Source organism: Archocentrus centrarchus, chromosome 23 (assembly GCF_007364275.1).
Source record: "Archocentrus centrarchus isolate MPI-CPG fArcCen1 chromosome 23, fArcCen1, whole genome shotgun sequence".
In the NCBI taxonomy this organism is placed as follows: Eukaryota; Metazoa; Chordata; class Actinopteri; order Cichliformes; family Cichlidae; genus Archocentrus; species Archocentrus centrarchus.
This window is the reverse complement of record NC_044368.1, coordinates 7,036,109-7,047,684: the sequence shown is the minus strand read 5'-3', so window position 1 is coordinate 7,047,684 and position 11,576 is coordinate 7,036,109. Positions and strand designations below refer to the sequence as shown.

The 11,576-nt window shown below is 41.4% G+C and overlaps 1 protein-coding gene across 2 annotated transcripts in view; it reads left to right on the top strand.

The window, feature by feature from the left end:
* The first annotated feature begins 5,839 nt into the window (after window positions 1–5,839).
* ppp1r12a (protein phosphatase 1, regulatory subunit 12A) overlaps window positions 5,840–11,576 on the top strand; it is a 57,576-nt gene continuing 51,839 nt past the window's right edge. For both annotated transcript variants that reach the window (XM_030720356.1, XM_030720357.1), the window contains exon 1: window positions 5,840–6,214. In XM_030720356.1, coding sequence (XP_030576216.1) covers window positions 5,978–6,214 — 237 coding nt within the window. In that variant the 5' untranslated portion in view covers window positions 5,840–5,977. The remainder of the gene's footprint in view (window positions 6,215–11,576) is intronic.

Sequence of the window (11,576 nt, the reverse complement as noted above, 5' to 3'; positions counted from 1 at the left end):
GTTATTTAGGTCACCTGCACTGACATGCTGGTGATATGGCTGGATACAGTTACTCTATGGGCGGTGGAAAACTATATTTTCAATGTCTGATCTCGCTGACTTGTGCCACTACCAGTCACTTCCAGCCTGAATTGACACCAGGGACAAGTGGTCTGATTTTCAGTTTTGTTTTAAAGTTCTGTTTCCAGAAACAGTTTACGTAATTTGAATTTCCCGCCAGCGACTCTTTAAAGAAAAATTGGGAAAGGGGCATTTTTACCACTATGATGCTGTACGGTGGTTTTGTTAGAATAATGTTTTTCTTTTCTTGCTTGACATAAGATTTATGGACTGCCTTCATCATATTTTTCGCTTCATCATGTGCCAAATGTTTTCAGTGAGCACCAGGTTAGAGCGCCAGGGATGTGGTTAGCCATTGTTTTTGCTGTGTGTGGCCTTTTTTTTTTTTTTTTTTTTGGAAAAAGAAGTCTGAATACTTATCTAAAATCTTTCAACATTAATGGTGCCTTCACAGATGTTCAAGTCACCTGTGCTATGCATACTAATGTATTCCCACGTGCTATCATGGATTCCTACACTACAGTAAGTATGTATTTAAAATTTTAACATTGTGAGCCTTAACTTCATTCTTCTTCTTCTTTTTAAAATAAAGCTTAAATGTGTTGGAAAACATTATCTATGCAACTTGGTTACAACAGTTACAGTAATATTTTTTATAGTTTAGATTGTTTTTTAACAATGGGATCGTTTTAATGCCGTAGGAACCTTCAGAATACTGTATGGTTGACATCAGGCTGGCTAATATCCAATGCAGCCTGTTTGGTATCATCTAAACACATACACACTTAAACAGGCACACGCTCAGGTAAACAACCCTCCCCGACTCGCCTTGCACACCTCATCTGTTTCCAAAAACCACAAACGGTCCCCTCGGAAACACTCAGCTAAAGCGGTAAACAAGCGCTTCCTCTCAGGGATCAGTCATAGGTGCAAAGGGCCCCGACGCTGATGTCATGATGCCGGGAACACGCCTACGGTGACACAACTTTGAGGTCCGTCGCTGGGTTTTATTCGTGCACATCTCAGCAGCTGGAGACGAATAGTGAGAGTGCACCATTATAATTTTGTGGCATCGATACACTTGAATCACTCCCAGACACTTTTATCCCCTCAAGGAGCAGGAACAGAGGCAAACAGTCACAGGAGATCAAAGTGAAGAGTAATGAAAGACAAGAGTTTGCCTGGCAAATATACAATGAGACAGCCCTCTTAGTCACATCTGAATGTGAAGGGTAATGCTGACAAATGATTTTTGTCTCAATAATGGATTAGCTGACGACTCCTCTCACATACTATTAACTATAATGAGCCAACAACTGTGGCAAAAGTCATTTTTCTCTTAGTCAATAAGCTCTCTGTGTCACTGGCATTACTGAGATAAATACAGCTGCTGGGAGGAGGGGAAGCAGCAGGATACATAAAGAAGATGCATTCAAGATATTTGATTGGTGTTAAGAGAAGTATGTGGACACACACTGAAGAGCTTCCAGGCCCTCAGTGCAACATGGGGCCCATCTTACATCACTGAGTCGCTGACACTGTCGATTTTGAGCAGATTATAGCAGTTAAATGCACAGCACGTATGAGAAATATTCAAATGCATTTGTGCTTTTGCATTTTTTTTCCCTCCTGGCTTCAGTACAAATTGAATTTTGAGTGAGGAGCTACACGCAATGGGGGCATGAGGCAGGGTGCACCCCGTACAAATAACCAGTCAGTCACAGTGATAACATAGAGACAGACAACCATACATATCTACGGCCAATTTAGAAATGCCAGTTAACCCAACATACATGTTTTCCTGCCGTGGTGGAAAACTGGGGAACCCAGGGAGAACCCACGCAAGCACACTGAGAACATCCAACCCTATCACATATTCAGAGCATGGTATTCGTATATTGACAGAGACTGGAAAAATGAATCATATTAAACAATCTTCATCTTCTCAAACAACAGAACAAAAACTTCTAAGTAAGCACATTTCCCCCCCCTTGTTTGTGATGCCTGCAGCTCATAAACCCGCTGATGTATCACACAGATACACAAACACCTACACACAGGACTCTCTTATTACATTCAGAGCTGGAAGTGACCCACACCGCTCCTCTTGTTCTGTCAGTCACTGTGAGATCGGCTCTTCCTCCCAAACAGCAGCTTGCACATCACTTTCCCTGCAACTCTCCTAGTATCAGCACACCAAAGCCTCTGGCCAGCAACTTCCTGACACTGACGCTGTTGGTGTTCCACATCACTCTGACTCAGTAGAACTAAGCACATTTCCCATGACATTTGTGTAACATTAGGAATCAGCTGAGCTGTGTGTCCTCTAGGACCAGTTTACTGCACTTGCAGGCAGTAAATTATTTAAATGTGTCTACATTTAGTGTCAGCGACATGAAGAATACTTCTGAAACGAGAAAATGGGGTTAGGGTTCACACACTCCACACAATGGTTCACGCTCGCAGTTGTATAAATGTTTTGGATCATGATTTTGCTTGAACAGCTTGTTATTCAGGATGTCAGCTTCAAGTTCAGTAGGTGGGTGGCATCTAATCATGCACTGGCACTATCATCGTCCCTTTAAATGTCTTTAAACAGAAAAAAAAAAACCCAAAACAAAACATCATTATCATCAGTAATGACACCGCAGAGTAAAGGAAACAAAAGTGGCTGCATGCTTCATACCTACAACTTGAAGGCAACACCGCACCCCCTGCTGAGTACACATGGGTGTCTGCCAACAATAACACAAGGGGGTGCCAGAAAAAAAACACACACACACGCACGCTTTATGCCTGCGTGGCCACCTTGTTTTCACTCCAGGTTGAACTGGACCACCCTGGTGCTCGAGTCTACTAACACTTCCAAGTGTTTCCCATCAAATCATTGCAGGTACTCTGTAATAAGAAGGCTTCCATTTTCCTTTGGGGAGCAGTGTCTTTTTTATGACATGGAAACTAAACATGTTACATAGTTGGGAAAGCCATTTCATGAATGTGGGTGGAAGAAAGGGGAAATGCCTCCAAATGAGAGTTTGTTAAGTTAGCATGACAAAATTCCTTCCACTTCCTAAAATGAAAAAAAAAAAAAAAAAAAGTCACATCTGTAAAATCAAAAGTTCATTTGAACCTCTTTGATGATGATAAAAGATAAAAAATAAAAAAAAATCTGTACAAAAATACATAAACAGAAGACAAAAAGTACTTAAAACGCGGATAAGTTCTTTGGTTTGTCAGTAATCATATTTATAAAGTTTGTTTTTCGTTATCGGGCAGAGAAAATACACAGGAAGATGGAAAATGCTGTAAATCAATCCATAAAAAAATGAAGTGTAGAAGCATATGGGGTGCTGGATGGAGCATAGGAAAAACTCAGAGTAGGTAGCAGATTTGCAGGTTGGCATATAGTGGGACATATAAGTGAGTGTGTGTAATTAAATGTACGAGCTTGCTTTTGTAGGCTGTTTCGATTCTGTCTACATGATTCTTTCCTTTTTCCTCTCTTTCCCAGTTTCTTGAAATATAACATGCCAAAATCTGTCCTCTACCATCTCGGAAATAAAGCACCTTATTGTACCACTTATACCCAAAGGGGCAGAGCTGCTTCTCACTGGGGTGGTACCCCCTAAGGTCCTCTGAGATGGGGGTACTTATTTGTGGCTTTTATGTTTTCAACTTACTGTTGATAATTTTATACTTTAACACAAATTTGGCGTTGGTAATGTTTATCTTTTACATCTGCTTCAGGTTTCTAGTTATGTAATACTAACATAAAAATGTAAGATCAGTGCTCTGTTGCAGCAGCATTACTAAACAGCGCCGTATGTCACATTTTTATTATTAGTATTATTACTTAGCTGCTAATATACTAATATTATATTATACTATTATAGATAAAGCTTCCAGGCAGTATATAATAAATTAAAATTATATCAGCTGCAACAATAAAGTAATGTACACATTAATGACTCACTGAAACAATGGAATAGTGCTGTGGTGCCAAAATGGTGTGAGTATTGTGCAATTTTGTGTCAAACATTAATATTTGCAATGAATTGACTATATTAGTTCACATCAAAGTGTCTGATTGATAGTGAGAAGGTAAAAGTGATTTTTAATTTAGTTTGGAGTAAATTCCAATTAACTAAATGGTCATGCTAAGCATGGATGCTGCAAACATGCTATCAAAAATGCTTTCATCTGACATTTATAATTAAAAGAAGAACTGAATATGTTTCATATGACATGCAGGATATTTTCTGATAAGAACACAGATGTGTCTTAAGGTTTGGCGTGCCCTTTGGTGTGCCTTTGCCACAGAATGTTTTGAAAGAACCACCCAGAAGAAAGGGGAAATACCTTCAAACAGAAAGTTTGTTTAATTAGCACGACAAAATTCATTTCACTTCCTGAAATGAAAAAACTAACCTCAGCAAAAGCGCTGGCTCATTTGAATCATTACTAATTATAACACAACATTAAAAAAAAAAAAAAAAAAAAATTATTCAGCACAACTTTTTATACAAAAATATATAATAGTCCCCAGAATCTTAGGTACAGGGAGATCTTACTGCCCACAGCAACTGTGTTAAGTTAAATAGGATTTCTGATTGCTGTGGCGCATAGCGCAGAGTTCTGTATCTGCTCTGGTATTAGCATAAGCACAAAAACTGTGCACTAGGAAATTCATTACATGGGTTTCCATGGAAAGGCAGTTCCCGAAGGTGTAACGTGTAAGTGGCCCAGTACTTTTGCTTTCTTGTGTGGAACTAAATTCATCTGACAATTAAAGGAGAATTGGTGATATTTCATATGACATAAAGCTTTTTGTGTATTATAAGAAGAACAAAAGTGTGCCTTAAAATCTTGGCATGCCTTATGAAGTATCTTTATAACAAAATGCTTTAAAAGAACCACCCACGAGAAAGTGGAAAAACCTGCAAAGAGAATGTTTGTTTAGATAGGACGATAAAATTCATTCTACTTCCTCAAACAAAAAAAGAGCTAAATTAATTCATATTATTACTAGTTATAATACAATATAAAAAAAGAGAGGACACGCTGGAGAGTTTGTCTTTTGGATGGACTGGGAACACCTCACTGCCCCCCAAGATAAGGTGGAGGAAGTGGCCTGGAAGAGATTAGTCTGGGCTTCCCAATGGATGGATGGATGGAATTAAAAACAAGACTTAAAGTAGATAAATAAATGAATCCTAAAACTTAGGACAAACTGAATAGAAAAACAATGTATGTTTTCACTGTGTTTATTTCTTGCACAACCCCCCCCCCCCCCCCCCCCCCCCCCCCCCCATGCGCCACCCCGGTAACACCCCTGATCCAGACACCCTTTTCCTACCAAGCCTCTGGGAAACAGAAGGTGAGGAGTTTTTTTATCCTTATAAATAACCTGTATATCACTGTTTTCTGCTGCAGTTACATTCACTGATACATCCTATATACCTGGATTGTCACTTCTGTTTTCCCAGCTATATCACGGCAAACCATAGCTTAGAGGTGGTTAAAAAATATTAGCTGCTGTACATTAGAGTGCCTCTCTTAGAAAATGCTTGTGAGCCAGCAGAAGGTTATGCAATATTTTTAAGCACTCTTGTCTTATTTGATGGGCACAGTGTATAAGGGATTACCATGCGCACTCACTCACTCTCCCTTATAATCTGCTGATAGTGACGTTATACTGCAGTTCCTGGTCTTCAGTTCTCGCGAGGATACGGAAAACAATCCAGACGCTCGCTCTCGCTCTCGCTCTCGCTCTCTCTCTCTCTCTCTCTCTCTCTCTCTCTCAGTTTCCCCCTCCTCCCCAGCCCTCCCTTCCCACGCCCCACTGCGCTGTGGGATAGTGGCACTATAAAGTATATCCTCTCTCGGAGAAAGATAAGAAGCCCGAGACAGGAGGGGGATGAAGATGGCGGACGCCAAGCAGAAGCGGAATGAGCAGTTAAAGCGATGGCTTGGCTCGGAAACGGACCAGGAGCCTCCTGTTTTGAGAAAGAAGAAGGCGAAGGTGAAGTTCGATGATGGCGCCGTGTTTCTGGCCGCCTGTTCAAGCGGTGATACCGAGGAGGTGCTCCGAATGCTTGACCGGGGCGCTGACATCAACTACGCCAATGTAGACGGACTCACCGCCCTCCACCAGGTTTGTATTCGCCTGCCGTGTGTGTTTATGTCAGCCGCTGGCACCATTAGACACAAATATCGACTGGCTTTTAGCAAAAGCTTTCTCTGGTACACCTGTCAAATGGAAGCCATTCTCATCCCGTTGTTTACCTACCTAGCATAGTCGTCCTCGACGCAGAGAAGGGATGAACACGCTGGCTTCCTCCTGAGGCTGGTTAACTAGTAAACAGCACTAACTCTGCATACACTTTGCAGAGTACAAGTGACAAAAAGCGGCAAAGTCAAACACTTCGCTTCCAGAACTAATTTTACTTTATGCCTCCATAAACTATCCTGAGTCTGAAGGTGCAGTCTAATTGCAGTACTGCTTCGTTTTTCGGATTGAAACACTGGCTCATTTTATGTTGTAAATTACAGTCAAGTCGGTCATGCATCCAGTGTTTGTATGGTCCATTGATTACTGTCGGATGCAATTTAGTGTGTTTAGGAGTTTAACATAAATATTGCTCATGCAAAATCAGTCCAGCAATGCATGGCTGCTACCTGGCTAACAGTAAAAGCCGTTTTGTTGATAAACCGTCCTCCGCGACTGTGGCTACTTGCTAACTGCATTAGTTATAACGTCATTCGGATACAGGCTAATATTACCATAGCAGGGCAATATGTACCTGTCACTCTGACTTAAATATTCACCCTGTCATAAATATTGTGCATATTAGTTTAACTGTGACAAAGGAGTGAATGTTAACAGCGCACTATTAGCCCAGCGGAGTGCCTGCTAACGCTGCTTTAGCATGCTACAAAAAAATGTCGCTAGCTGTTTGGGGCTTTAGCTGAGGTTAATTCATTCATTAGCTGGCCGGAGAAAGGGCGTCAGTGGTAAATTATGGGCCTCCTAATTTGACGCCGTTTTGTGTGTATTTAATCGAAATGCTTGTGTAATTGATGCTTTTGCTATACCGGGATGTTAGCCCTGCCAAGCTAATCATTTGCCCGCTAACTAGCATCTGTACTTCCACAGCGAAAAACTGAAAATGGCACTTCATCTTGGTTGCTTTTAGTCAGTGACGACAGGTACTGCCGCTACGTGTGCGGTAATTTCAACCCAAACAGGGTGAAATCCCTGATTTTTAAAAGCTTTACAAACTACCAAGGATCCAGTGATGCAAATGGGCTGCTTGATCGTGCGGTATGCTTACATAAAGTTAGGACCAAATTGAATTTAGTCAGGTATACAGAAGCTAGACTTGAGTTGAAACATAAATGGCAAAGAATAGGATCGTGTAATTATGAATGAATTTGTTTGTTCTGTGCCTCTGATGTAGCTTTTACTGTTAAACAAGTAAAAACGTATTAAACAATAAGATTTAATAAGATGAGGTGTTTGTACTTGCTGTATCAAGAATTGTGCAGACATTTTTTTTTTTAAATATCTGCCTGCTTTTGTACTAAGAACATTGCAGTTAAATGAGGTGTAAATAAGCAGGGTTCAGGGGAATTCGGGGGGATTCCAAAGATCATTTCACTCAAACTGATTCCGTTTCTAGTGCTTGCGATCCTGCATGGGATTGAACGATCAGAACAGCACTGCTGTTTCAGAATGAAGTCTGTTCAGTAAATAATAGAGAAATGAACCAGATTCAGAGCGTCGCGACACTCAAAAAAACAATCTTAGAAATACTGTGTGCCTCATTGCCTACAGAATTTCCTACAACGTTGAGTTGTGCATCATCTTCTCACATTTTCTTCAACTGCAGCTACTCACCTGGCTGCTGTCTGTGACATCCTTCAGAAATTACATGCATGATTTGGCTTTGTGAGATGGTGCAGTTACATTGATAGGCTGATGGAGAGAAGCAGACACAGTCCTGCAGAAAAAGATAACCCTAATCTGACCACTGTTCACCGCATCATTCGCAAGTTAGACCTCGCGGCTTATGATGCTGTAGAACATGTTACAGACCTGGGTCCTTTTCACATATTTATTAATTGTGAAACTGGAAGGTCTGCTGCTGATCTCAGAGAAAGCAGAATCGCCTCCTTCCCTGTACAAAGATGCAGATGTGGGTAAAAGGGGGTAATGCGCTGGAGATGACACTCTGTAGGAAAGCAGAAAAATGTCATCAAAGCAGACTGTTTTCTGTGTGATATGTTGGAATCTACCATAGCGGAATATTTATTCAGCTTGATATTCTTTCAAATTGACAGTATTTTTGCACTGTTGAAATTTGAGATTATTTCACATTAAATATTGAAGTTTTGGCACACCTGGACAAATGGCAGTAAGGGGAAAGGGGATTTAAATTCATTATTTATATAGTTATGATTGATTCGAAACACCTTTGTCTGAAGAGGGGAAACAACACCCCCCACCCTTCTGTTTTTTTTAAATCCCCACAAATTGCGCTCTGGAAATAAATATTTTAAATTGAAGGCATAAAAGCACCAGATATTGCTGGTGGAAATGAGCATTTGTTCATCTTGTGTGCACTTGCGTGGATAGTGTTTACATGGTGTAAGGATTTACAAAAGTATTCACATTAAATGTTTTATGCTTGCATAGATCTCCTGTGATGTCACCTCATTACTCACCTCCACATGTCTAGTCTTAGTAATTATGAGCACTGCTTTATGCACCACCTTGCTCCATCGTGTGTTTGTCCAAGATTTACACCGCTACACAGATTAAAATTTTTAAAAGCAGGTTTTCAGGCATGGGTCATCAGCTTTGTCTATATGTGATTTCATGCACGTTGGTAGTTTCTTTATTAATTTACCATTTATAAAGAGACCCCAGCCCCCCACCCCCATGCAGACTCATTGGGTGGAAACATTGCCTTTTTTTGGGCTGATGTCCAGAGATGAGTTTGAGTGAGGAAAGAATTTGCAGTGCTGCTCTCAAACCTAACCATCTCTGGAGACAAGGGGCTGCTCTCTCTCTCTCTGTGTGTGTGTGTGTGTGTGTGTGTGTGTGTGTGTGTGTGTGTGTGTGTGTGTGTGTGTGTGTGTGTGTGAGTGAGAGAGAGTGATAGGCCAGCATGTGATCTCTGGGTTTGGGGTCTTACTAAGGAGCTGAGGAAGGGTGATAGAGGGATTTGTGTTTAAAGGGCTAATCCTGGGTTCAACTGTTGTTAGTTTTCTTAGGTGGAGTGAAGATGAGCTGGGTAGTCACCTGTTTTGTCTTAATGTCTTTGTGTGGCTTTTCTTATTGATTTTTAGACAGACCAGAAAACCTCTAGAGGATAACTATCCTGGTGAGAGATTAACCTCTGCCTTTGTTATGAAATGTGCCATTTTGCTGCATGAGGACTCACTCATTGCTGCATTCTGAGTGCAGCAATGTCACTCCCATTACTGGTGACCGGTGCAGGGTTATAAATACCACCACTGCCGCCACAAGTTCTCCTAACTGGGTTTCAGGAGATGATACTAAGTTTGGGTATGACTCAGAGTCTGTAGCTTTGCTTTGTAGTGTAGCTATGGTATAATCTCACATTTAGGCAAGAGGTTGTCTCTCTGAGTCATGAACCTTGTTTCTTTCAAAGTGACCTGTTGCTGATGAACCTGTAAACACCTCCATGTATTTTTGCAGAACTCTTACGCACATGGATGCTGTGTAAGATGATGTTTGACCAATGACAATAATCAATGATGTAATTACAATTGTATACAAACAAGAACACCACGGTGAAAAGTCCAACTTGTGCCAGGTCATGCTAGAGGACTTTGAAGTCCAGTTGCATAAGGACCAACTTCATTTTCTTCTCACACATCTCAAATATGCACATTCTACAAGATTTTAAATTAATGACACACTTGTTAGGGTTACCGTGTTGGAGCGCACACTATCTTCATCAAAAGTCCTTCTAGGCATTCACTCTCACTGAAGGCACAATCTTAACTCTAAATATTAGACATGTTTGAGATTATTGGGGCAACTCTTCTCAGTTTTTAAGCAGTACCAGAGATTGAAGACTGGTTCTGTAAAATTCTCACATTGCCAAATATCAGTACCCACCAAGGTCCTTGGCAAGATTCCTCCTTGGGTGAAGCAGGGCTAAAATGTCCCCAAACTCCTGTAGTCTGAGCCAGCATTAGTAAAGCTTAAGTAGTTTGACAGATTCAACTTTGTGATTTGATTTACTGAGACAAATTAGGTCACCCAAACATGCACTACACAGACGCAGGTTGAGGGTAGAGAGGGATGTTCAAGTGAACGGGGGATCTCTTGGACAAGTGGAGATCCCATCAGCTAAACTTGTCCCAGAGGGTCACATTCCAAGTCCTGTCGTTCTAGCTCGTGCATTCTTCACATGGCGGTCGCTGGAAACCATAGCAAAGCGGGAGCAGAGAAGACATTCCTCAGCTGTCACCTAAACCCCTCCCCTCCAGTCATTCCCTCTCTGGCTTGCCTTTCCCTATACAATGCCAATGCCCAGCAGACTGTTGCTCACTGAGCTCCATCAAAGCAATTAGAGTGGAGGTAACTGGGGCTTGTCGCTTAACACAAGAAAATCTCCACACTGACCTACACCTGAACTTTTTCTTTAGCACTCAGGGTTGCTGACCCCCCCAAGGACCAAGGTGACAGTACTCAGCTCAGCTTAACATGTCAGTTGAGCATTACAATGCCTATGCTTTGTTGACATTACACACCCTCATTATTGCCCTGAAGTCTATGAACATTATCTTGCACTGTCTCCATGACGACTCGAGGGTTGCTAGTCACTTGTGTTGGTGGATTTGCATGGACAGAGTGGGAGTTGCATAACAGAGCGCACATAGAGAGACTCTCTGGCGGTGCTTACCAGTTTGAAATAAGAGTCAACCTCGTGGACCTGTAATGGAACAGTTACAGTCCTATGTTGTGGATGATGTGAGGTGGCTGTATTTCTTTTCATCCGGAGCAGCACCAGTCATTTTAACACATTACATAATAGCTGCAGATCTCGCTACAGTCCCAAACATGAGATTCTTAGCTGTGTCTGAGGCTTGCAGTTGGCCAGTGAGAGGAGCAAAAAAAGTCTTTGACATGTTACTGTCCCCCTGATAAACACAGCATGACATTCTGTTACAGAACCTAGGCCTCCTGTCTTTCTGCTTCAGAGAGAAGATGCTGCCATCTCATTTGGAGAGGCCCCAAGATTGCTGAGCTCTAAATATCTGATGTCCCCATTCTGTGGTCTCGAACAATGTCCTACCTAAATAACTATCTCATTACATATCACAAGTAAAGGCTTATCTGCATCAAGCACAGAATTGTACATTCAGTTTCAAGCACCTGTAGTGAGCTAGTGGAGCTGTCCTGCAATATTGATAAAGTTGCAATAAACATCTGTCTTCTGTTGAACTTGCATCTCTGAGATAGTGGCTCCATTTCA